This window comes from Oncorhynchus masou, unplaced genomic scaffold, assembly GCF_036934945.1.
Source record: "Oncorhynchus masou masou isolate Uvic2021 unplaced genomic scaffold, UVic_Omas_1.1 unplaced_scaffold_1164, whole genome shotgun sequence".
Taxonomy (NCBI): Eukaryota; Metazoa; Chordata; class Actinopteri; order Salmoniformes; family Salmonidae; genus Oncorhynchus; species Oncorhynchus masou.
Genome location: NW_027001400.1, coordinates 42,172 through 66,830, shown reverse-complemented (window position 1 = coordinate 66,830; position 24,659 = coordinate 42,172). Strand labels below are relative to the sequence as shown.

At 42.1% G+C, this 24,659-nt stretch overlaps 1 protein-coding gene and 9 non-coding genes across 10 annotated transcripts; all 10 read left to right on the top strand.

Moving 5' to 3' along the window:
* The first annotated feature begins 6,345 nt into the window (after positions 1 to 6,345).
* On the top strand, positions 6,346 to 14,501 carry LOC135529427 (zinc finger and SCAN domain-containing protein 2-like). The gene is made up of 2 exons (XM_064958179.1): positions 6,346 to 6,857; positions 13,296 to 14,501. The coding sequence occupies exons 1-2, from the start codon at positions 6,500 to 6,502 to the stop codon at positions 14,003 to 14,005; spliced, it is 1,068 nt and encodes a 355-aa protein (XP_064814251.1). The 5' UTR covers positions 6,346 to 6,499; the 3' UTR covers positions 14,006 to 14,501.
* A 2,758-nt stretch (positions 14,502 to 17,259) lies between these two features.
* Positions 17,260 to 17,341, top strand: trnal-aag (transfer RNA leucine (anticodon AAG)). Its single transcript has one exon. It is a non-coding gene; the product is annotated as a tRNA-Leu (tRNA).
* A 737-nt stretch (positions 17,342 to 18,078) lies between these two features.
* trnal-aag (transfer RNA leucine (anticodon AAG)) lies at positions 18,079 to 18,160 on the top strand. Its single transcript has one exon. It is a non-coding gene; the product is annotated as a tRNA-Leu (tRNA).
* Positions 18,161 to 18,896: 736 nt separating this feature from the next.
* trnal-aag (transfer RNA leucine (anticodon AAG)) lies at positions 18,897 to 18,978 on the top strand. The gene has a single exon. It is a non-coding gene; the product is annotated as a tRNA-Leu (tRNA).
* A 737-nt stretch (positions 18,979 to 19,715) lies between these two features.
* trnal-aag (transfer RNA leucine (anticodon AAG)) lies at positions 19,716 to 19,797 on the top strand. Its single transcript has one exon. It is a non-coding gene; the product is annotated as a tRNA-Leu (tRNA).
* Positions 19,798 to 21,336: 1,539 nt separating this feature from the next.
* Positions 21,337 to 21,418, top strand: trnal-aag (transfer RNA leucine (anticodon AAG)). Its single transcript has one exon. It is a non-coding gene; the product is annotated as a tRNA-Leu (tRNA).
* Positions 21,419 to 22,085: 667 nt separating this feature from the next.
* trnal-aag (transfer RNA leucine (anticodon AAG)) lies at positions 22,086 to 22,167 on the top strand. The gene has a single exon. It is a non-coding gene; the product is annotated as a tRNA-Leu (tRNA).
* A 738-nt stretch (positions 22,168 to 22,905) lies between these two features.
* On the top strand, positions 22,906 to 22,987 carry trnal-aag (transfer RNA leucine (anticodon AAG)). Its single transcript has one exon. It is a non-coding gene; the product is annotated as a tRNA-Leu (tRNA).
* A 736-nt stretch (positions 22,988 to 23,723) lies between these two features.
* On the top strand, positions 23,724 to 23,805 carry trnal-aag (transfer RNA leucine (anticodon AAG)). Its single transcript has one exon. It is a non-coding gene; the product is annotated as a tRNA-Leu (tRNA).
* Positions 23,806 to 24,542: 737 nt separating this feature from the next.
* Positions 24,543 to 24,624, top strand: trnal-aag (transfer RNA leucine (anticodon AAG)). The gene has a single exon. It is a non-coding gene; the product is annotated as a tRNA-Leu (tRNA).
* The last annotated feature ends 35 nt before the right edge of the window (positions 24,625 to 24,659 follow it).

Below are 24,659 nucleotides of genomic sequence, written 5' to 3'. Positions count from 1 at the left end.
TGCTGTCCCACCTGCTAGCAGGTCTCCCCAACCACGTCCCCTGTGTGCTGTCCCACCTGCAAGCAGGTCTCCCCAACCAACCCCCTGTTGACTGCAGCCATCGTCTCAGCGAGGCTGGCAAACGTCCTGATGCCTCCCATCTTGGCAAACAGGTTCAGTAGCAGCAGCAGCCGACCGTGAGGCGCAGACTTCCCCTGCCAGCTCATATATCTTTATGTACATATTCTTTATCCCTTTACACTTGTGTATAAGGTTGTAATTGTGGAATTGTTATGTTAGTTTACTCGTTGGTTATTACCGCATTGTCGGAACTAGAAGCACAAGCATTTCGCTACACTCGCATTAACATCTGCTAACCATGTGTATGTGACCATTAACATCTGCTAACCGTGTGTATGTGACCATTAACATCTGCTAACCATGTGTATGTGACCAATAACATCTGCTAACCATGTGTATGTGACCAATAACATCTGCTAACCATGTGTATGTGACCATTAACATCTGCTAACCATGTGTATGTGACCATTAACATCTGCTAACCATGTGTATGTGACCATTAACATCTGCTAACCATGTGTATGTGACAAATAACATTTGATTTGGTTTGATTTGAAGAAGTCTCTCGGCTCGGGTCGTCACCGCTGACGGCTTCAATGAAATGCTCATCCAGCAGGACCAGGAGAAGAAGGACCAGGAGAAGGAGGACAAGGAGAGGAGACAAAGCAGAGGAGGCAGGAGGAACTGCGCAGGAAGAGGGAGGATCTGCAGAGGAAGAAGCAGGAGTTGCAAAGGAAGAGAGAGGAGAACAACAAACGCAAGGCTGAGGTGCAGGTAGCAGACCTCGCCGTGGGGGGGGGGGGCACTGTGCCATCCGCCGCAACATCAAGGTAGCAGACCTCGCCGGGGGGCCGGGGGGGGGGGTCTCTGTGCCATCTGCCGCAACATCGAGCCACAAATTGATGAGGACGACATTAACGAGTGGGTGCAGTGTGAGTTCTGCCTGCTCTGGTTCCATCTCCAGTGGATTTGGAGTTGGTGCCAGAGGGGTGACTGGTACTGTCCCCAGTTCAGCCTCAGCAAGGATCAGTAGAAAGAAGAGCACCCCCCACACACACACACTACACACACGCACATACACATACACACACACACATACACATACACACACACAACATTTAGTAAATCTTTTCGTAAATCATTTTTTTTGTACAACCAGTATGTTTTTTTATTCAACTTGATTTTTTTATTCCTATTATATTTATTTGAGTTTGAAACTCAAACATTAATTTCCCAACAGTCTTTTCTATAATCCTGCATGCTCTTTATCAGTTTTCATACCTTATATTCCACTGCATCCTACATGATGCATCATGTCCACCATGGTGTTGGTCAGCTGCTGTTTGAGAACTCGTCTGGTTTAGACAACAAACTCTGGGTATCTTATTGACCATCACATTGTAAAACTGTTTTTAGAGAAGATTGTAATGCAAGGTATGCTATATGTGTAGGCTATGCTATATGTGTAGGATGTACTATATGTGTAGGATATGCTATATGTGTAGGATATGCTATATGTGTAGGATATGCTATATGTGTAGGCTATGCTATATGTGTAGGCTATGCTATATGTGTAGGATGTACTATATGTGTAGGATGTACTATATGTGTAGGATATGCTATATGTGTAGGATGTACTATATGTGTAGGATGTACTATATGTGTAGGATATGCTATATGTGTAGGATATGCTATATGTGTAGGATATATGCTATATGTGTAGGATATGCTATATGTGTAGGCTATGCTATATGTGTAGGATGTACTATATTTGTAGGATATGCTATATGTGTAGGATATGCTATATGTGTAGGTTATGCTATATGTGTAGGATGTACTATATGTGTAGGATATGCTATATGTGTAGGATATGCTATATGTGTAGGATGTACTATATGTGTAGGCTATGCTATATGTGTAGGCTATGCTATATGTGTAGGATGTACTATATGTGTAGGCTATGCTATATGTGTAGGATGTACTATATGTGTAGGATATGCTATATGTGTAGGATATGCTATATGTGTAGGCTATGCTATATGTGTAGGATGTACTATATGTGTAGGATATGCTATATGTGTAGGATATGCTATATGTGTAGGATGTACTATATGTGTAGGCTATGCTATATGTGTAGGCTATGCTATATGTGTAGGATGTACTATATGTGTAGGATATGCTATATGTGTAGGCTATGCTATATGTGTAGGATGTACTATATGTGTAGGATATGCTATATGTGTAGGATATGCTATATGTGTAGGCTATGCTATATGTGTAGGATATGCTGTATGTGTAGGATATGCTGTATATGTGTAGGATATGCTATATGTGTAGGATATGCTATATGTGTAGGCTATGCTATATGTGTAGGATATGCTACATGTGTAGGCTATGCTACATGTGTAGGCTATGCTACATGTGTAGGATATGCTGTATGTGTAGGATATGCTGTATGTGTAGGATATGCTGTATGTGTAGGATATGCTGTATGTGTAGGATATGCTACATGTGTAGGATATGCTATATGTGTAGGATATGCTATATGTGTAGGCTATGCTATATGTGTAGGATATGCTACATGTGTAGGGTATGCTATATGTGTAGGATATGCTGTATGTGTAGGCTATGCTGTATGTGTAGGCTATGCTGTATGTGTAGGCTATGCTGTATGTGTATGATATGCTGTATGTGTAGGATATGCTGTATGTGTAGGCTATGCTGTATGTGTAGGATATGCTGTATTTATTGGCTAATATGCAGCTGTCATCTTTAAACCTCCATTCTAGAAACAAACACTTCTTTCTATACACACTACTGTTCAAAGGTTTGGGGTCACAATTTCCTTGTTTTTGAAAGAAAGGCTATTTTTTTGTCCATTAAAATAACATCAAATTGATCAGAAATACAGTGTAGACATTGTTAATGTTGTAAATGACTATTGTAGCTGGAAACGGCTGCTTTTTGAATGGAATATCTACATAGGTGTACAGAGGCCCATTATCAGCAACCATCACTCCTGTGTTACAATGGCACATTGTATTAGCTAATTCAAATGTTTCTTTTTAGAAGGCGAGTTGGATCATTAGAAAACCCTTTTGCAAATATGTTAGCACAGCTGAAAACTGTTGTTCTGATTAAAGAAGCAATAAAACTGGCCTTCTTTAGACTAGTTGAGTATCTGGAGCATCATCATTTGTGGGTTTGATTACAGGCTCAAAATGGCCAGAAACAAATATGGCCTGAAACTTGTCAGTCTATTCTTGTTCTGAGAAATGAAGGATATTCCATGCGAGAAATTGCCAAGAAACTAAAGATCTCATACAACACTGTGTACTACTCCCTTCACAGAGCAATGCAAACTGTTTCTAGCCAGAATAGAAAGAGGAGTGGGAGGCCCCGGTGCACAACTGAGAAAGAGGACAAGTACATTAGAGTGTTTAGTTTGAGATACAGACGCTTCACAAGTCCTCAACTGGCAGCTTCATTAAATAGTACCCTCAAAACACTAGTTTCAACGTCAACAGTGAAGAGGCGACTCCGAAATGCTGGCCTTCTAGGCAGAATTGCAAAGAAAAAGGCATATCTCAGACTGGCCAATAAAAGGAAAAGATTAAGATGGGCAGCCACGAGTCGGTGAAACAGGATATTACAGTTCTAATGTCCCGTTGGAAGGATATACGTGCTTTCCGTTTGTCCCATTTTTCCCCCCAGCGATTGAACGTTGACTAGCAGTACGGAGGGCAAAGGCAGAATCGCCACTCGTTGCCTGATCCTCACAAGGCACACCGATCTCTTTTTCCGCAAAATCTCAGTTTTCTTCTCAAGCGAATGAAGAGGATGAGGGCCTGTTTGGGTGTTTGGAGTATATCCTTCCCGTCCGACTCATTAAAGAAAAACTCTTCGTCCAATTTGAGGCGAGTCATCGCTGTTCTGATGTCCAGAAGCTCTTTTCGGTCATAAGAGACGGTAGCAGCAACATTATGTACAGAACAACGCAATAAAACAAACCAAAATAGAACGGTCGGTTAAGAGACGGTAAAACAGCAGCCATCTCCTCTCGCGCCATCTTCCAATTTACAGCCAAGGTTATCAACTGTACTGCAGGGATGGACACGCAAGACACAGAACATTGAGGTTGTGGTGGCAGCTGCAGAGAGGTATTTGGGTGAGACTTGATGTCAGAAGAGTGTGTTAAGTGGTGGTGTCCCATCCTCTCAGGGTGTTGGCCTGAGGTAGGGGCTAAATAGATTTAAATAGTGGAGTAGGGTGGTGTCCCATCCTCTCAGGGTGTTGGCCTGAGGTAGGGGCTAAATAGATTTAAATAGTGGAGTAGGGTGGTGTCCCATCCTCTCAGGGTGTTGGCCTGAGGTAGGGGCTAAATAGATTTAAATAGTGGAGTAGGGTGGTGTCCCATCCTTTCAGACTGTTGGCCTGAGGTAGGGCTAAATAGATTTAAATAGTGGAGTAGGGTGGTGTCCCATCCTTTCAGGCTGTTGGCTTGAGGTAGGGCTAAATAGATTTAAATAGTGGAGTAGGGTGGTGTCCCATTCAGACTGTTGGCCTGAGGTAGGGCTAAATAGATTTAAATAGTGGAGTAGGGTGGTGTCCCATCCTTTCAGGGTGTTGGCCTGAGGTAGGGGCTAAATAGATTTAAATAGTGGAGTAGGGTGGTGTCCCATCCTTTCAGGGTGTTGGCCTGAGGTAGGGGCTAAATAGATTTAAATAGTGGAGTAGGGTGGTGTCCCATCCATTCAGACTGTTGGCCTGAGGTAGGGGCTAAATAGATTTAAATAGTGGAGTAGGGTGGTGTCCCATCCTCTCAGGGTGTTGGCCTGAGGTAGGGGCTAAATAGATTTAAATAGTGGAGTAGGGTGGTGTCCCATCCTTTCAGGGTGTTGGCCTGAGGTAGGGCTAAATAGATTTAAATAGTGGAGTAGGGTGGTGTCCCATCCTTACAGGCTGTTGGCCTGAGGTAGGGGCTAAATAGATTTAAATAGTGGAGTAGGGTGGTGTCCCATCCTCTCAGGCTGTTGGCCTGAGGTAGGGGCTAAATAGATTTAAATAGTGGAGTAGGGTGGTGTCCCATCCTCTCAGGGTGTTGGCCTGAGGTAGGGGCTAAATAGATTTAAATAGTGGAGTAGGGTGGTGTCCCATCCTCTCAGACTGTTGGCCTGAGGTAGGGGCTAAATAGATTTAAATAGTGGAGTAGGGTGGTGTCCCATCCTCTCAGGCTGTTGGCCTGAGGTAGGGCTAAATAGATTTAAATAGTGGAGTAGGGTGGTGTCCCATCCTTTCAGGGTGTTGGCCTGAGGTAGGGCTAAATAGATTTAAATAGTGGAGTAGGGTGGTGTCCCATCCTTTCAGGGTGTTGGCCTGAGGTAGGGCTAAATAGATTTAAATAGTGGAGTAGGGTGGTGTCCCATCCATTCAGACTGTTGGCCTGAGGTAGGGGCTAAATAGATTTAAATAGTGGAGTAGGGTGGTGTCCCATCCTTACAGGCTGTTGGCCTGAGGTAGGACTAAATAGATTTAAATAGTGGAGTAGGGTGGTGTCCCATCCTCTCAGGGTGTTGGCCTGAGGTAGGGCTAAATAGATTTAAATAGTGGAGTAGGGTGGGGTCCCATCCTCTCAGGCTGTTGGCCTGAGGTAGGACTAAATAGATTTAAATAGTGGAGTAGGGTGGTGTCCCATTCAGACTGTTGGCCTGAGGTAGGGCTAAATAGATTTAAATAGTGGAGTAGGGTGGTGTCCCATCCTCTCAGGGTGTTGGCCTGAGGTAGGGGCTAAATAGATTTAAATAGTGGAGTAGGGTGGTGTCCCATCCTTTCAGGGTGTTGGCCTGAGGTAGGACTAAATAGATTTAAATAGTGGAGTAGGGTGGTGTCCCATCCTTTCAGGTTGTTGGCCTGAGGTAGGGCTAAATAGATTTAAATAGTGGAGTAGGGTGGTGTCCCATTCAGACTGTTGGCCTGAGGTAGGACTAAATAGATTTAAATAGTGGAGTAGGGTGGTGTCCCATCCTCTCAGGGTGTTGGCCTGAGGTAGGGGCTAAATAGATTTAAATAGTGGAGTAGGGTGGTGGGTTGTTTGTGATTGTAGGGTATTTGATTCCTTTATTTAAAAAAAACCCGAATAAATCAAAGTATAAGGGAGTTATACTCCAGTCTAGTAGGTGGCGGTAATGCAATATTTATTGGATGCCAACTGCCGTTAAACCACATCGAAGAAGAAGAAGAATCTATTGGATCACGTGACACGGGACAACAACACGGCCACTGATTCATTCAGTCGCCACTCCGTAGTTAGCCAACGTAAAATCGAAACATTGAAGCTCTTTAGAACATTTTTGTGTGTCTTGATCTCGGTGTCGTTTGCTTGTTAAAATTGACACATTTGTTAATAAGGTTGACTATACTGAGCCTAAGCACTAGGCTAATGCTAATTTTAGGTAGCCCAACCATGAACTCACAAAGATACTCCCTTCCTGCTAAAGAAGTGGGGGTCTCCTGGACGAAGAAAGAAGCTTTGGGTCTGAACATTGTCGTAAAAGAAGAGGAAGAGGAGAATATTACAGTGAAAGAAGAGGAAGAAGCTTTCAGAATAAAACAGGAGGAAGAGGAGGCTATCACGTTGAAAGAAGAGGATGTTATAGTGAAAGAAGAGAAAGAACCTTTTGGAGTGAAAGAGGAAGATGAGGCTATCTCAATAAAAGAGGAGGAGGAAGATGTTTTGGGAGTGAAAAAGGACGAGGAGGAAGGAGAGGAAGTGGAGACTGGAGATCTGATTGACACTAGTGAGTATTGTCTTAAACACGGACACAACACTCAGTTGTTGAATTAACTTATGGTTTTAAAGCCAAGGGGTCCTTCCACCATAGTTTTACAATGAAATATGTTGTTCAGTACTGTAGGACGTGTTAAATGGGAAATCTGCCATTGGTTCTTACATGTTTGGACTTTTAAATTAATAATATATTTTTTATTTATTTTACCTTTATTTAACTAGGCAAGTCAGTTAAGAACAAATTCTTATTTTCAATGACGGCCTAGGAACAGTGGGTTAACTGCCTGTTCAGGGGCAAAATGACAGATGTACCTTGTCAGCTCGGGGGTATTTGCAACCTTCCGGTTACTAGTCCAACACTCTAAACCACTAGGCTACCCTGCCACCCCATATAGAGGCCTAGCCATTGATTCTTAGAGAATATAATTTAGAAATACCCAAATGAGCTTATTTCAACTGTTCTACCTCACCAGAACCCAAACTTGGTGTACTCCATTGTGTGTAAACAATCTAATTGTAAACTAACACTGTATAGCCTCAAAACGTGGTTGAAATGGTCATTTTGATCTCAGGCGTGGTCAGTCCTTGCATCCATGGCTCTGTCTATGAATTTGAGAGTGGTTACCTTTCTGCAAACTCATCCGTCAGTGACATTGGTGGGGGAAAAGTACCCATTGTCATACTTGAGTAAAAGAAAAGATACCTTAATAGAAAATTACTCAAGTAAAAGTGAAAGTAACCCAATAAATTACTACTTGAATAAAAGTCTTAAGTGTATATATAAAAACCAAATAATTTAAGTATCAAAAGTAAATGTCATTGATAAAATATACGTAAGTATAAAAAGTAAAAATGTAAATAATTTAACACACCTAATATTGAGCAAACCACACGGCCCAATTGTCAATTTAATTAATAGCTTTTTTGATAACCAGGGGCACACTCCAACAAACGAAGCATTTGTGTTTTAGTGAGTCCACCAGATCAGAAGCAGTATGATAAGTTGAACCAGTTTCCTGTCCTGCTAAGCATTCGAAATGTAACATGTTCATTTAAGCATCAGGAGTAAAAAAGTACATTATTTTCTTTAGGAATGTAGTGGAGTAAAAGTAGTAATGTACAGATAGCTCAAAAAACGACTTAAGTAGTACTATAAAGTATTTTTACTTAAGTAGTACTTTAAAGTATTTTTACTTAAGTAGTAATTTAAAGTGTTTTTACTTAAGTAGTACTTTAAAGTATTTTTTACTTAAGTAGTTCTTTAAAGTATTTTTTACTTACATACATTCCACTACTGCTCAGTGACGCTAAAACGTTTAATTTAGCCTCTATACTCCACCATTTTGGATTTGAGCTGAAATGTTTCATGAGGCGGCAGTACAGAATACCCTCCAACCTTTTGTTGCAGGGTATTTATTCTTGTAAACAAGAATACAATGTGTTTCTACATGAATGTGGATCCCTACCAGGATTACGGATTATCATAAATGAATTGTGAATAATGACGACTAAGAAAGTTAGAGGCATAAACCTCAGACTCCCTCAGACATGCTAACCTCTCACCATTACAGAGGCATAAACCTCTCACCATTACAGAGGCATAAACCTCTCACCATTACAGAGGCATAAACCTCTCACCATTACAGAGGAATAAACCTCTCACCATGACAGAGGAATAAACCTCTCACCATGACAGAGGAATAAACCTCTCACCCTTACAGAGGCATAAACCTCTCACCATGACAGAGGCATAAACCAAAGACCCCCTAAGACATGCTAACCTCTCACCCTTACAGAGGCATAAACCTCTCACCATTACAGAGGCATAAACCAAAGACCCCTTAAGACATGCTAACCTCTCACCCTTACAGAGGCATAAACCTCAGACCCCTTAAGACATGCTAACCTCTCACCATTACAGAGGAATAAACCTCTCACCATTACAGAGGAATAAACCTCTCACCATTACAGAGGCATAAACCAAAGAACCCCTAAGACATGCTAACCTCTCACCCTTACAGAGGCATAAACCTCTCACCATTACAGAGGCATAAACCTCTCACCATGACAGAGGCATAAACCAAAGACCCCCTAAGACATGCTAACCTCTCACCCTTACAGAGGAATAAACCTAAGACCCCCTAAGACATGCTGACCTCTCACCCTTACAGAGGAATAAACCTCTCACCGTGACAGAGGAATAAACCTCTCACCATTACAGAGGAATAAACCTCTCACCATTACAGAGGCATAAACCTCTCACCATTACAGAGGCATAAACCTTTCACCATGACATAGGAATTAACCTCTCACCATGACAGAGGAATAAACCTCTCACCACTACAGAGGCATAAACCTCTCACCATGACAGAGGAATAAACCTCTCACCATGACAGAGGAATAAACCTCTCACCACTACAGAGGCATAAACCTCTCACCATTACAGAGGCATAAACCTCTCACCATTACAGAGGCATAAACCTTTCACCATGACATAGGAATAAACCTCTCACCATGACAGAGGCATAAACCTCTCACCATTACAGAGGCATAAACCAAAGACCCCCTAAGACATGCTAACCTCTCACCCTTACAGAGGCATAAACCTCAGACCCCTTAAGACATGCTAACCTCTCACCATTACAGAGGAATAAACCTCTCACCATTACAGAGGAATAAACCTCTCACCATTACAGAGGCATAAACCAAAGACCCCCTAAGACATGCTAACCTCTCACCCTTACAGAGGCATAAACCTCTCACCATTACAGAGGAATAAACCTCTCACCATGACAGAGGAATAAACCTCTCACCATGACAGAGGAATAAACCTCTCACCCTTACAGAGGCATAAACCTCTCACCATGACAGAGGCATAAACCAAAGACCCCTAAGACATGCTGACCTCTCACCCTTACAGAGGCATAAACCTCAGACCCCTTAAGACATGCTAACCTCTCACCATGACAGAGGAATAAACCTCTCACCATGACAGAGGCATAAACCTCTCACCATTACAGAGGCATAAACCTCTCACCATGACAGAGGAATAAACCTCTCACCATGACAGAGGAATAAACCTCTCACCATGACAGAGGAATAAACCTCTCACCATGACAGAGGAATAAACCTCTCACCATGACAGAGGAATAAACCTCTCACCCTTACAGAGGAATAAACCTAAGACCCCCTAAGACATGCTAACCTCTCACCCTTACAGAGGCATAAACCTCAGACCCCTTAAGACATGCTAACCTCTCACCATGACAGAGGAATAAACCTCTCACCATGACAGAGGCATAAACCTCTCACCATTACAGAGGCATAAACCTCTCACCATGACAGAGGAATAAACCTCTCACCATGACAGAGGAATAAACCTCTCACCATGACAGAGGAATAAACCTCTCACCATGACAGAGGCATAAACCTCTCACCATTACAGAGGCATAAACCTCTCACCATGACAGAGGAATAAACCTCTCACCATTACAGAGGAATAAACCTCTCACCATGACAGAGGAATAAACCTCTCACCACTACAGAGGCATAAACCTCTCACCATGACAGAGGAATAAACCTCTCACCATGACAGAGGAATAAACCTCTCACCATTACAGAGGAATAAACCTCTCACCACTACAGAGGCATAAACCTCTCACCATTACAGAGGCATAAACCTTTCACCATGACATAGGAATAAACCTCTCACCATTACAGAGGAATAAACCTCTCACCATTACAGAGGCATAAACCTCTCACCATGACAGAGGCATAAACCTCTTACCATTACAGAGGAATAAACCTCTCACCATTACAGAGGCATAAACCTCTCACCATGACAGAGGAATAAACCTCTCACCATGACAGAGGCATAAACCTCTCACCATGACAGAGGCATAAACCTCTCACCATGACAGAGGCATAAACCTCTCACCATGACAGAGGCATAAACCTCTCACCATGACAGAGGCATAAACCTCTCACCATGACAGAGGAATAAACCTCTCACCATGACAGAGGAATAAACCTCTCACCATTACAGAGGCATAAACCTCTCACCATGACAGAGGCATAAACCTCTCACCATGACAGAGGCATAAACCTCTCACCATGACAGAGGAATAAACCTCTCACCATGACAGAGGAATTAACCTAAGACCCCCTAAGACATGCTGACCTCTCACCCTTACCAATAACATCTCACTCATCATTATTCATGATTAATTCGTGATGATCCTTAACCAAAGTAGCATCCACATGAATATAGAAGAGTTCATAAACATATACTATTCTTGTTTACAATTAAAGTGACTCCAAAATGACCCAATACATTATTTAACATTCGTTTATATTAGGCACAACATAATCTAAAACACAAGCAAAACTAATTTGCATCCGACAAGTTTTTTGAGTCACAAACTTGACGAGGATGTTTGCGTGCTGTGAATATGGGACCAAACACTACATGTTTGACTACTTTAATACACATACAGGCCTAAGGGAATTTGTCCAAGTACTCATGACACCTTTTAAATGGCGGAGACTAGATGCACATCGTGATTTAATTTCTAAATGGTAAAACCGATATGGTAATTTCCATGTGAGAGGACCTGTGAGAGGACCTGTGAGAGGACCTGTGAGCAACAACGAGAAGTTCATGTCAAATTGGGTATCAAATGAAAGCTAAAATATTGTATTCTGTTATTAAGGCCTATATACATTTCAACCATTTTCCATCCCTATAAATTAGGAATAAGTAAAGGCAGTGATTTATTGTCAAACGGATGAAAATGGGAACCTTAAAGAACATCTGAGACCCCATAGAAGGTATCAGAAATACATCAAAACACAGCAGGGGTAGCCTAGTGGTTAGAGCGTTGGACTAGTAACCGGAAGGTTGTGAGTTCAAACCCCCGAGCTGACAAGGTACAAATCTGTCGTTCTGCCCCTGAACAGGCAGTTAACCCACTGTTCCTAGGCCGTCATTGAAAATAAGAATGTGTTCTTAACTGACTTGCCTAGTAAAATAAAGGTAAAAAAAAAATATATATATATATATTGAAGTAAAGGCCAACTGATATCAACACTTATATTTTGTTATACTTATATATTTGTTTCTGCCACTTTGAAATGGAACTGTTTGTGTTTTTTAAACTATTTTGCAGATATGAAGCAAGCAGTCAATCATCATATCAGTTTAATGTTTCTTCGTTAGATTTTTAGCTCATCCTTGGTCTGGCTAGAATTAGTTGTTGATCTTGTTGTTGTGCATATAGGGAAATATAAGCCTACATTTTCATGGTTGTTTTTAATCAACAGGACTGTAAAGTTCCCAAATGTAAAGAGGACTCCCGTGGTGTTTCCATAGTTACAGAAATCCATTCAGGTGCATTTTGTGGCTTTTTGCTAAATGTGTTCTAATGATCTACAGCTGTAAACACACAGTCCAGTTCAAAGTGAATGAGGTCAGGGCCTGTGTAGCAAATGGCTCGTTTGTATAAAGATCGACTGTAGCTCTGATTGGCTATAGCGCACCGTGTAGACTCTGGGTCCTACCTGTAAACACACAGTCCATCCAGTTCAAAGTGAATGATGTCAGGGCCCATGTAGCAAGATCGACTGTAGCTCTGATTGGCTATAGCGCACCGTGTGGACTCTGGGTCCTGGACGAGACAGATGTTTTTATTAGGTTTTTATTTACTGCAGAGTCTATTAACACACGGCCCCTTTCCCACTCTGTTTTGCTATAGAATATTCACATGCCTTAATATAGGTAATTTTACCAATTTGTAAGTCGCTCTGGATAAGAGCGTCTGCTAAATGACTTAAATGTTAAAATGTTAAATGTAATTCCCAAACATTCTAAGAATTTATATAAAAAATGGAAAATGACCGTATCTAAGTGTTCGCTTGTCAGAAATTGTAAAACAAAAAGTGTCATATTGTTCCTGGGGGTGTATATGTAGATATGTATATGAACAACTTTCAATGCAACGAAACAAAACACATTTTGCAAGACTTAGTATGCAAAAGAGGGATTTTGTTGTAGGCAAAACGCTGTTGTAATGACAGTCCAACAAGTCACTTTCTGAGCACTACTTCCATTGGCAAACATGTATGGAAATTTACTTAAAAAAAAAAAATATGTCATTAACAGAATAAAAAGAGTACATATTTTAGGGTCAGTTTAAGTCTGCTCCTAATGGATAGTGAGGGCAAAATGTATCCCAACACATCTTACCGTTTGAGTTATTTATATATATATCTATCGAAAGGGACGCTTTCAAAAAATTATTTGGATTTACCCTACAACCACTTTGTCACGACAAGCTCTCTTTTATTTAGGGATCTAGTCTGGATTAAACCTCCATAGGAAGACAGTTTTATCATGTGAAGGTTTCATTCAGGTCTCTGTTTAACAACATACTCTGTCTGTTTTTGGCAGGAGAGAGACCAGGCTCTCACTCTGACAGCGGGAAGAGTCCTTCAGGGGAACCAGTCCCAGAGACGCCCAAACCAGCTGGAAAACACCACTGTTCCCTCTGTGGAAAGAGTTTTACCTGGTTAGGGTACCTAAAACGGCATGAGAGGACACACACAGGAGAAAAGCCTTTCCAATGTTCCCAGTGTGGAAACAGTTTTACCGTGGTAGCTAACCTGAAAAGGCATGAGAGAATACACACTGGAGAAAAGCCTTATCACTGTTCCCACTGTGGAAAGAGTTTTACTCAGTTAGGGAACCTAAAACAGCATGAGTGGACACACACGGAAGAAAAGCCTTACCACTGCTCCCAATGTGAAAATAGATTTTCACGATCCGTGGACCTAAAAGCTCATGTGAGAACACACACAGGAGAAAAGCCTTTCCAATGTTCCCAGTGTGGAAAGAGTTTTACCGTGGTAGCTAACCTGAAAAGGCATGAGAGAATACACACTGGAGAAAAGCCATTCCAATGTTCCCATTGTGGAAAGAGTTTTACTCAGTTAGGGCACTTAAAAAAGCACGAGTGGACACATACAGGAGAAAAGCCTTATCACTGTTCCCACTGTGGAAAGAGATTTTCACGATCAGGGGACCTAAAAACTCCCGAGACAACGCACATAGGAGAAAAACCTTTCCAATGTTCCCAATGTGGAAAGAGTTATGTTACCTAAAAGTCACGGTACCTAAAAGAGCATAAGAGAATACACAGAGGGGAAAAGCTTACCCAATGTTCTTAGTGTGGTGACGGGATCTCTCAAATAGATGGTATGAAGATAGTTGAGAACAAAGCCTTATGTCCCTACAGTGGAGAGTGTTTTACCATGTTAGTTAACCTGAAAATACATAAAAGAATACGCTCTGGAGAAAAGCCTTTCCACTGCTCCTAATATGAAAATACTTTTGCCAGGTTAGGGAGTCTGGAGTCACATGAGTGGACACACAGAGACCAGGAGCACTACCACTGGTCCCACTGTGGAACATGTTTTAACCAGTAAGAGAAGAGGAGCACTACCACTGGTCCCACTGTGGAACATGTTTTAACCAGTAAGAGAAGAGGAGCACTACCACTGGTCCCGCTTCTTTAACCAGTAAGAGAAGAGGAGCACTACCACTGGTCCCACTGTGGAACATGTTTTAACCAGTTAGAGAAGAGGAGCACTACCACTGGTCCCACTGTGGAACATGTTTTAACCAGTTAGAGAAGAGGAGCACTACCACTGGTCCCACTGTGGAACATGTTTTAACCAGTAAGAGAAGAGGAGCACTACCACTGGTCCCACTGTGGAACATGTTTTAACCAGTAAGAGAAGAGGAGCACTACCACTGGTCCCACTGTGGAACATGTTTTAACCAGTAAGAGAAGAGGAGCACTACCACTGGTCCCGCTTCTTTAACCAGTAAGAGAAGAGGAGCACTACCACTGGTCCCACTGTGGAACATGTTTTAACCAGTTAGAGAAGAGGAGCACTACCACTGGTCCCACTGTGGAACATGTTTTAACCAGTTAGAGAAGAGGAGCACTACCACTGGTCCCACTGTGGAACATGTTTTAACCAGTAAGAGAAGAGGAGCACTACCACTGGTCCCACTGTGGAACATGTTTTAACCAGTAAGAGAAGAGGAGCACTACCACTGGTCCCACTGTGGAACATGTTTTAACCAGTAAGAGAAGAGGAGCACTACCACTGGTCCCACTGTGGAACATGTTTTAACCAGTTAGAGAAGAGGAGCACTACCACTGGTCCCACTGTGGAACATGTTTTAACCAGTAAGAGAAGAGGAGCACTACCACTGGTCCCGCTTCTTTAACCAGTAAGAGAAGAGGAGCACTACCACTGGTCCCACTGTGGAACATGTTTTAACCAGTTAGAGAAGAGGAGCACTACCACTGGTCCCACTGTGGAACATGTTTTAACCAGTAAGAGAAGAGGAGCACTACCACTGGTCCCGCTTCTTTAACCAGTAAGAGAAGAGGAGCACTACCACTGGTCCCACTGTGGAACATGTTTTAACCAGTTAGAGAAGAGGAGCACTACCACTGGTCCCACTGTGGAACATGTTTTAACCAGTTAGAGAAGAGGAGCACTACCACTGGTCCCGCTGTGGAACATGTTTTAACCAGTTAGAGAAGAGGAGCACTACCACTGGTCCCACTGTGGAACATGTTTTAACCAGTTAGAGAAGATGAAATCACACAAAAGAATAGAGGCTGTGTTCTGTTTTTTGACTGAGAATGTTTTTGTTTGTTTATGCCACCTGCAATCAAATAGTTTATATGAAATCTTCCTTAAAGAAGAAAATAGGCCTACTTTAGTTTTTTTCATCTTGAGACATTAAAAAATAGCTCAAAGTCTGGCAAGGTCGGGTGGGAGGTAACCCATTTGGCATGTCTGGGTAGAATGGTGGGAGGTAACCCAATGGGCATGTCTGGGTAGAAAGGTGTGAGGTAACACAATGGGTACGTCTGGGTAGGTTGGGTGAGAGGTAACCCAATAGGTATGTCTGGGTAGAATGGTGGGAGGTAACCCAATGGGCATGTCTGGGTAGAATGGTGGGAGGTAACCCAATGGGCATGTCTGGGTAGAATGGTGGGAGGTAACCCAATGGGTATGTCTGGGTAGGTTGGTGGGAGGTAACACAATGGGTTTGTCTGGGTAAACAATATGACCTGGTGTATAGAACAGGATTACACAGTTCCCATTAGTTACTGGTGTCATGACGTTGGCCTGGGGGTAGGTTTATGTGAGTCATAAATACCTCTTCCCCCATTTTTCCTCTATACCCTACTGATGTGAAATTTGAAAACCCCTTGGTTATCATAGAGATTCTGGGAATATCAAGAAGATGACATAAACTCTACAGTGGAAAGTCTACATATTGTAGTTATCGGATTCACATGGAATTGTCGTTAAATTTAAATGTTTGAATATAAAAATGATTGGTGAAGAGATTAAATGTAATTTTAGCTTCCAAATGAGAGATTGGGTTTTCATAAGGTTAGGGCTCTGCTCAACCAGTGGCCCACCCCTGTGAAGTGACATTGGTTATAAACTATGAAACACGCCCTCCTCTCCCTTCCTATATAAAGCCTTCATAAGGTTCATAAGGTTAGGGCTCTGCTCAACCAGCGGCCCGGCGCCCCTGTGAAGGAAAATGTGTATAAAACATTTCAAACACGCCCTCCTCTCCCTTCCTGTGTAAAGCCTTGATGACTAAATGTCCGAGGATGTGAGGACGACAGTCCGATGTCAGAATGGTTCAGAAGCCACAGAACGAAGCCAACATCAGCGTGAGCTTTGTTTGCGAATGGTATGAACTTTGAACTCTTATTCACTACAGAAGTGATGCCTCCTAGCCGTTGAGTTAGCAACAGCAGCTGCAAACGAGGGTTAGGAAGGAACAGACAGAGTATTCCATCTATCACACAATGACGTTACTACAACGTAACCAATTGACCACCAGAGACATTCTTCAAAGGACTCGGTTTAGCAACACAGCCTTCCATGTACTTTTGTGTAACCAGCTGTCATATCTGTTCCGCCCACTAGGAACGTAATTTGTAATCAAGGTATGATTAATTATGTGTACGTGTTATTCTGTGTGATTAGTTAGGTATTTAGTAAATAAATAATTAAACCCAATTTTGTATTGCTGATTCAACTTGTTCGTGAAGATTTTACCAAGAATTTACAACTTTCAGATGAGACTGAATTAAGATGACAATTGATACTGACTGCTATTGATGTAAAATATTACATAAAATATAAGATTTTTAAAAAGAGAATCAAAAAAAGATGACGGAAGCAAGAGCAACATGAGATACATAAATATTTTAAAGAAGAAAATGAAAAAGAAGACTAAAATACAAGGAAGTGCAGACGCCCTAGGTAACTGACGAGAAAGTGTGAATTTTTTTCCAGAGCTGGGTAGTGTGGCCGAGCGGTCTAAGGTGCTGGATTAAGGCCCCAGTCTCTAAGGAGGCGTGGGTTCAATTCCCACCACTGCCATCTTTATTGAGTTTGGTTGCGCAAGCTGTCACATGTTCTGCTTTATTTCAGCGTTTTTACTTTCATGTAGGGCCATGCAAGGGAGAAAAGAACAAATGTTGTGTGTCTCGGTTGTGGTTCAAACTCAATAGTGTAGTCCATCGCCTTAACCAACCAGCTACCAAGTCCTGTGCTCTTGTGCTGGCAGTTGCACCTCCTTCCAGTGGTTGTTCATTTCAAAGCCTTGATGGTAAACAAGGAAAGTTGGGCTGAGCAAGGCGACGACCCAGCAGTCCATTTTAACAGTGGGTAATGTGGCCGAGCTGTCCAGAGTACTGGATTTAAGGATCCATTCTTTCAGAGATGTGGGTTTAAAGTCCACCGCTGCAACGTTTTCTCAACAGAAAACTGTAATGTAATTCCAAACAAGGCCACCAAGGACACCGGAAAAATAAAAGGAATCCAGGCCTTACCCTAGTTCCCACTTCTGTTTTTGAAATTATCTGCTGTGTTTTTCAAATTCAATCTGCTTCAGACATAAAAGCAGAAACAAATTTTCAGTGTACACAATGCAAGAAAGAGCAACATGAGATAAATTAAGATTTTTAAAAAGAGAATCAAAAAAAGATGACGGAAGCAAGAGCAACATGAGATACATAAATATTTTAAAGAAGAAAATGAAAAAGAAGACTAAAATACAAGGAAGTGCAGATGCCCTAGGTAACTGACGAGAAAGTGTGAATATTTTTCCAGAGCTGGGTAGTGTGGCCGAGCGGTCTAAGGTGCTGGATTAAGCCTCCAGTCTCTAAGGAGGCGTGGGTTCAATTCCCACCACTGCCATCTTTATTGAGTTTGGTTGCGCAAGCTGTCACATGTTCTGCTTTATTTCAGCGTTTTTACTTTCATGTAGGGCCATGCAAGGGAGAAAAGAACAAATGTTGTGTGTCTCGGTTGGGGTTCAAACTCAATAGTGTAGTCCATCGCCTTAACCAACCAGCTACCAAGTCCTGTGCTCTTGTGCTGGCAGTTGCACCTCATTCCAGTGGTTGTTCATTTCAAAGCCTTGATGGTAAACAAGGAAAGTTGGGCTAAGCAAGGCGACGACCCAGCAGTCCATTTTAACAGTGGGTAATGTGGCCGAGCTGTCCAGAGTACTGGATTTAAGGATCCATTCTTTCAGAGATGTGGGTTTAAAGTCCACCGCTGCAACGTTTTCTCAACAGAAAACTGTAATGTAATTCCAAACAAGGCCACCAAGGACACCGGACAAATAAAGGGAATCCAGGCCTTACCCTAGTCCCCACTTCTGTTTTTGAAATTATCTGCTGTGTTTTTCAAATTCAATCTGCTTCAGACATAAAAGCAGAAACAAATTTTCAGTGTACACAATGCAAGAAAGAGCAACATGAGATAAATTAAGATTTTTAAAAAGAGAATCAAAAAAAGATGACGGAAGAAAGAGCAACATGAGATACATAAATATTTTAAAGAAGAAAATGAAAAAGAAGACTAAAATACAAGGAAGTGCAGACGCCTAGGTAACTGACGAGAAAGTGTGAATATCTTTCCAGAGCTGGGTAGTGTGGCCGAGCGGTCTAAGGCGCTGGATTAAGGCTCCAGTCTCTAAGGAGGCGTGGGTTCAAATCCCACCACTGCCATCTTTATTGAGTTTGTTTGCGCAAGCTGTCACATGTTCTGCTTTATTTCAGCGTTTTTACTTTCATGTAGGGCCATGCAAGGGAGAAAAGAACAAATGTTGTGTGTCACGGATGGGGTTCCAACTCAATAGTGTAGTCCATCGCCTTAACCAACCAGCTACCAAGTCCTGTGCTCTTGAGTTGGCAGTTGCACCTCCTTCTGGTGGTTGTTCATTTCAAAGCCTTGATGGTAAACAAGGAAAGTTGGGCTGAGCAAGGCGATGACCCAGCAGTCCATTTTAACAGTGGGTAATGTGGCCGAGCTGTCCAGAGTACTGAATTTAAGGATCCATTCTTTCAGAGATGTGGGTTTAAAGTCCACCGCTGCAACGTTTTCTCAACAGAAAACTGTAATGTAATTCCTAACAAGGCCACCAAGGACACCGGACAAATAAAGCGAATCCAGGCCTTACCCTAGTCCCCACTTCTGCTTTTGAAATTATCTGCTGTGTTTTTCAAATTCAATCTGCTTCAGACATAAAAGCAGAAACACATTTTCAGTGTACACAATGCAAGAAAGAGCAACATGAGATAAATTAAGATTTTTAAAAAGAGAATCAAAAAAAGATGACGGAAGAAAGAGCAACATGAGATACATAAATATTTTAAAGAAGAAAATGAAAAAGAAGACTAAAATACAAGGAAGTGCAGACGCCCTAGGTAACTGACGAGAAAGTGTGAATATCTTTCCAGAGCTGGGTAGTGTGGCCGAGCGGTCTAAGGCGCTGGATTAAGGCTCCAGTCTCTAAGGAGGCGTGGGTTCAAATCCCACCACTGCCATCTTTATTGAGTTTGTTTGCGCAAGCTGTCACATGTTATGCTTTATTTCAGCGTTTTTACTTTCATGTAGCACCATGCAAGGGAGAAAAGAACAAATGTTGTGTGTCTCGGTTGGGGTTCAAACTCAATAGTGTAGTCCATCGCCTTAACCAACCAGCTACCAAGTCCTGTGCTCTTGTGCTGGCAGTTGCACCTCCTTCCAGTGGTTGTTCATTTCAAAGCCTTGATGGTAAACAAGGAAAGTTGGGCTGAGCAAGGCGACGACCCAGCAGTCCATTTTAACAGTGGGTAATGTGGCCGAGCTGTCCAGAGTACTGGATTTAAGGATCCATTCTTTCAGAGATGTGGGTTTAAAGTCCACCGCTGCAACGTTTTCTCAACAGAAAACTGTAATGTAATTCCAAACAAGGCCACCAAGGACACCAGACAAATAAAGGGAATCCAGGCCTTACCCTAGTTCCCACTTCTGTTTTTGAAATTATCTGCTGTGTTTTTCAAATTCAATCTGCTTCAGACATAAAAGCAGAAACAAATTTTCAGTGTACACAATGCAAGAAAGAGCAACATGAGATAAATTAAGATTTTTAAAAAGAGAATCAAAAAAAGATGACGGAAGCAAGAGCAACATGAGATACATAAATATTTTAAAGAAGAAAATGAAAAAGAAGACTAAAATACAAGGAAGTGCAGACGCCCTAGGTAACTGATGAGAAAGTGTGAATATTTTTCCAGAGCTGGGTAGTTTTGCCGAGCGGTCTAAGTCGCTGGATTAAGGCTCCAGTCTCTAAGGAGGCGTGGGTTCAAATCCCACCACTGCCATCTTTATTGAGTTTGTTTGCGCAAGCTGTCACATGTTCTGCTTTATTTCAGCGTTTTTACTTTCATGTAGGGCCATGCAAGGGAGAAAAGAGCAAATGTTGTGTGTCTCGGATGGGGTTCCAACTCAATAGTGTATTCCATCGCCTTAACCAACCAGCTACCAAGTCCTGTGCTCTTGTGCTGGCAGTTGCACCTCCTTCCAGTGGTTGTTCATTTCAAAGCCTTGATGGTAAAACAAGGAAAGTTGGGCTGAGCAAGGCGACGACCCAGCAGTCCATTTTAACAGTGGGTAATGTGGCCGAGCTGTCCAGAGTACTGGATTTAAGGATCCATTCTTTCAGAGATGTGGGTTTAAAGTCCACCGCTGCAACGTTTTCTCAACAGAAAACTGTAATGTAATTCCAAACAAGGCCACCAAGGACACCGGACAAATAAAGTCCAGGCCTTACCCTAGTTCCCACTTCTGTTTTTGAAATTATCTGCTGTGTTTTTCAAATTCAATCTGCTTCAGACATAAAAGCAGAAACAAATTTTCAGTGTACACAATGCATGAATAAATTAAGATTTTTAAAAAGAGAATCAAAAAAAGATGACGGAAGAAAGAGCAACATGAGATACATAAATATTTTAAAGAAGAAAATGAAAAAGAAGACTAAAATACAAGGAAGTGCAGACGCCCTAGGTAACTGACGAGAAAGTGTGAATATCTTTCCAGAGCTGGGTAGTGTGGCCGAGCGGTCTAAGGCGCTGGATTAAGGCTCCAGTCTCTAAGGAGGCGTGGGTTCAAATCCCACCACTGCCATCTTTATTGAGTTTGTTTGCGCAAGCTGTCACATGTTCTGCTTTATTTCAGCATTTTTACTTTCATGTAGGGCCATGCAAGGGAGAAAAGAACAAATGTTGTGTGTCACGGATGGGGTTCCAACTCAATAGTGTAGTCCATCGCCTTAACCAACCAGCTACCAAGTCCTGTGCTCTTGTGCTGGCAGTTGCACCTCCTTCTGGTGGTTGTTCATTTCAAAGCCTTGATGGTAAACAAGGAAAGTTGGGCTGAGCAAGGCGATGACCCAGCAGTCCATTTTAACAGTGGGTAATGTGGCCGAGCTGTCCAGAGTACTGGATTTAAGGATCCATTCTTTCAGAGATGTGGGTTTAAAGTCCACCGCTGCAACGTTTTCAGAAAACTGTAATGTAATTCAACAAGAAAACACCGGACAAATAAAGTAATGTAAAATTATCTGCTGTGTTTTTCAAACAAGTGTAAAAGCAGAAACAAATGTGTAAGAAAAAGAGCAACATGAGATAAATTAAGATTTTTAAAAAGAGAATCAAAAAAAGATGACGGAAGCAAGAGCAACATGAGATACATAAATATTTTAAAGAAGAAAATGAAAAAGAAGACTAAAATACAAGGAAGTGCAGATGCCCTAGGTAACTGACGAGAAAGTGTGAATATTTTTCCAGAGCTGGGTAGTGTGGCCGAGCGGTCTAAGGTGCTGGATTAAGCCTCCAGTCTCTAAGGAGGCGTGGGTTCAATTCCCACCACTGCCATCTTTATTGAGTTTGTTTGCGCAAGCTGTCACATGTTCTGCTTTATTTCAGCGTTTTTACTTTCATGTAGGGCCATGCAAGGGAGAAAAGAACAAATGTTGTGTGTCTCGGTTGGGGTTCAAACTCAATAGTGTAGTCCATCGCCTTAACCAACCAGCTACCAAGTCCTGTGCTCTTGTGCTGGCAGTTGCACCTCCTTCTGGTGGTTGTTCATTTCAAAGCCTTGATGGTAAACAAGGAAAGTTGGGCTGAAGCAAGGCGACGACCCAGCAGTCCATTTTAACAGTGGGTAATGTGGCCGAGCTGTCCAGAGTACTGGATTTAAGGATCCATTCTTTCAGAGATGTGGGTTTAAAGTCCACCGCTGCAACGTTTTCTCAACAGAAAACTGTAATGTAATTCCAAACAAGGCCACCAAGGACACCGGACAAATAAAGGGAATCCAGGCCTTACCCTAGTTCCCACTTCTGTTTTTGAAATTATCTGCTGTGTTTTTCAAATTCAATCTGCTTCAGACATAAAAGCAGAAACAAATTTTCAGTGTACACAATGCAAGAAAGAGCAACATGAGATAAATTAAGATTTTTAAAAAGAGAATCAAAAAAAGATGACGGAAGAAAGAGCAACATGAGATACATAAATATTTTAAAGAAGAAAATGAAAAAGAAGACTAAAATACAAGGAAGTGCAGACGCCCTAGGTAACTGACGAGAAAGTGTGAATATTTTTCCAGAGCTGGGTAGTGTGGCCGAGCGGTCTAAGGCGCTGGATTAAGGCTCCAGTCTCTAAGGAGGCGTGGGTTCAAATCCCACCACTGCCATCTTTATTGAGTTTGTTTGCGCAAGCTGTCACATGTTCTGCTTTATTTCAGCGTTTTTACTTTCATGTAGGGCCATGCAAGGGAGAAAAGAACAAATGTTGTGTGTCACGGATGGGGTTCCAACTCAATAGTGTAGTCCATCGCCTTAACCAACCAGCTACCAAGTCCTGTGCTCTTGTGCTGGCAGTTGCACCTCCTTCCAGTGGTTGTTCATTTCAAAGCCTTGATGGTAAACAAGGAAAGTTGGGCTGAGCAAGGCGATGACCCAGCAGTCCATTTTAACAGTGGGTAATGTGGCCGAGCTGTCCAGAGTACTGGATTTAAGGATCCATTCTTTCAGAGATGTGGGTTTAAAGTCCACCGCTGCAACGTTTTCTCAACAGAAAACTGTAATGTAATTCCAAACAAGGCCACCAAGGACACCGGACAAATAAAGGAATCCAGGCCTTACCCTAGTTCCCACTTCTGTTTTTGAAATTATCTGCTGTGTTTTTCAAATTCAATCTGCTTCAGACATAAAAGCAGAAACAAATTTTCAGTGTACACAATGCAAGAAAGAGCAACATGAGATAAATTAAGATTTTTAAAAAGAGAATCAAAAAAAGATGACGGAAGAAAGAGCAACATGAGATACATAAATATTTTAAAGAAGAAAATGAAAAAGAAGACTAAAATACAAGGAAGTGCAGACGCCCTAGGTAACTGACGAGAAAGTGTGAATATCTTTCCAGAGCTGGGTAGTGTGGCCGAGCGGTCTAAGGCGCTGGATTAAGGCTCCAGTCTCTAAGGAGGCGTGGGTTCAAATCCCACCACTGCCATCTTTATTGAGTTTGTTTGCGCAAGCTGTCACATGTTCTGCTTTATTTCAGCGTTTTTACTTTCATGTAGGGCCATGCAAGGGAGAAAAGAACAAATGTTGTGTGTCACGGATGGGGTTCCAACTCAATAGTGTAGTCCATCGCCTTAACCAACCAGCTACCAAGTCCTGTGCTCTTGTGCTGGCAGTTGCACCTCCTTCCAGTGGTTGTTCATTTCAAAGCCTTGATGGTAAACAAGGAAAGTTGGGCTGAGCAAGGCGATGACCCAGCAGTCCATTTTAACAGTGGGTAATGTGGCCGAGCTGTCCAGAGTACTGGATTTAAGGATCCATTCTTTCAGAGATGTGGGTTTAAAGTCCACCGCTGCAACGTTTTCTCAACAGAAAACTGTAATGTAATTCCAAACAAGGCCACCAAGGACACCGGACAAATAAAGGGAATCCAGGCCTTACCCTAGTTCCCACTTCTGTTTTTGAAATTATCTGCTGTGTTTTTCAAATTCAATCTGCTTCAGACATAAAAGCAGAAACAAATTTTCAGTGTACACAATGCAAGAAAGAGCAACATGAGATAAATTAAGATTTTTAAAAAGAGAATCAAAAAAAGATGACGGAAGAAAGAGCAACATGAGATACATAAATATTTTAAAGAAGAAAATGAAAAAGAAGACTAAAATACAAGGAAGTGCAGACGCCCTAGGTAACTGACGAGAAAGTGTGAATATCTTTCCAGAGCTGGGTAGTGTGGCCGAGCGGTCTAAGGCGCTGGATTAAGGCTCCAGTCTCTAAGGAGGCGTGGGTTCAAATCCCACCACTGCCATCTTTATTGAGTTTGTTTGCGCAAGCTGTCACATG

What these genes read in the sequence shown, in the direction of transcription:
- LOC135529427 (XM_064958179.1), top strand. Translation starts at nt 6,500, where the DNA reads ATGCTAATTTTAGGTAGCCCAACCATGAACTCACAAAGATACTCCCTT. An exon ending in TGGAGATCTGATTGACACTA is followed by an intron (nt 6,858 to 13,295) that starts GTGAGTATTGTC and finishes TGTTTTTGGCAG; the next exon opens with GAGAGAGACCAGGCTCTCAC.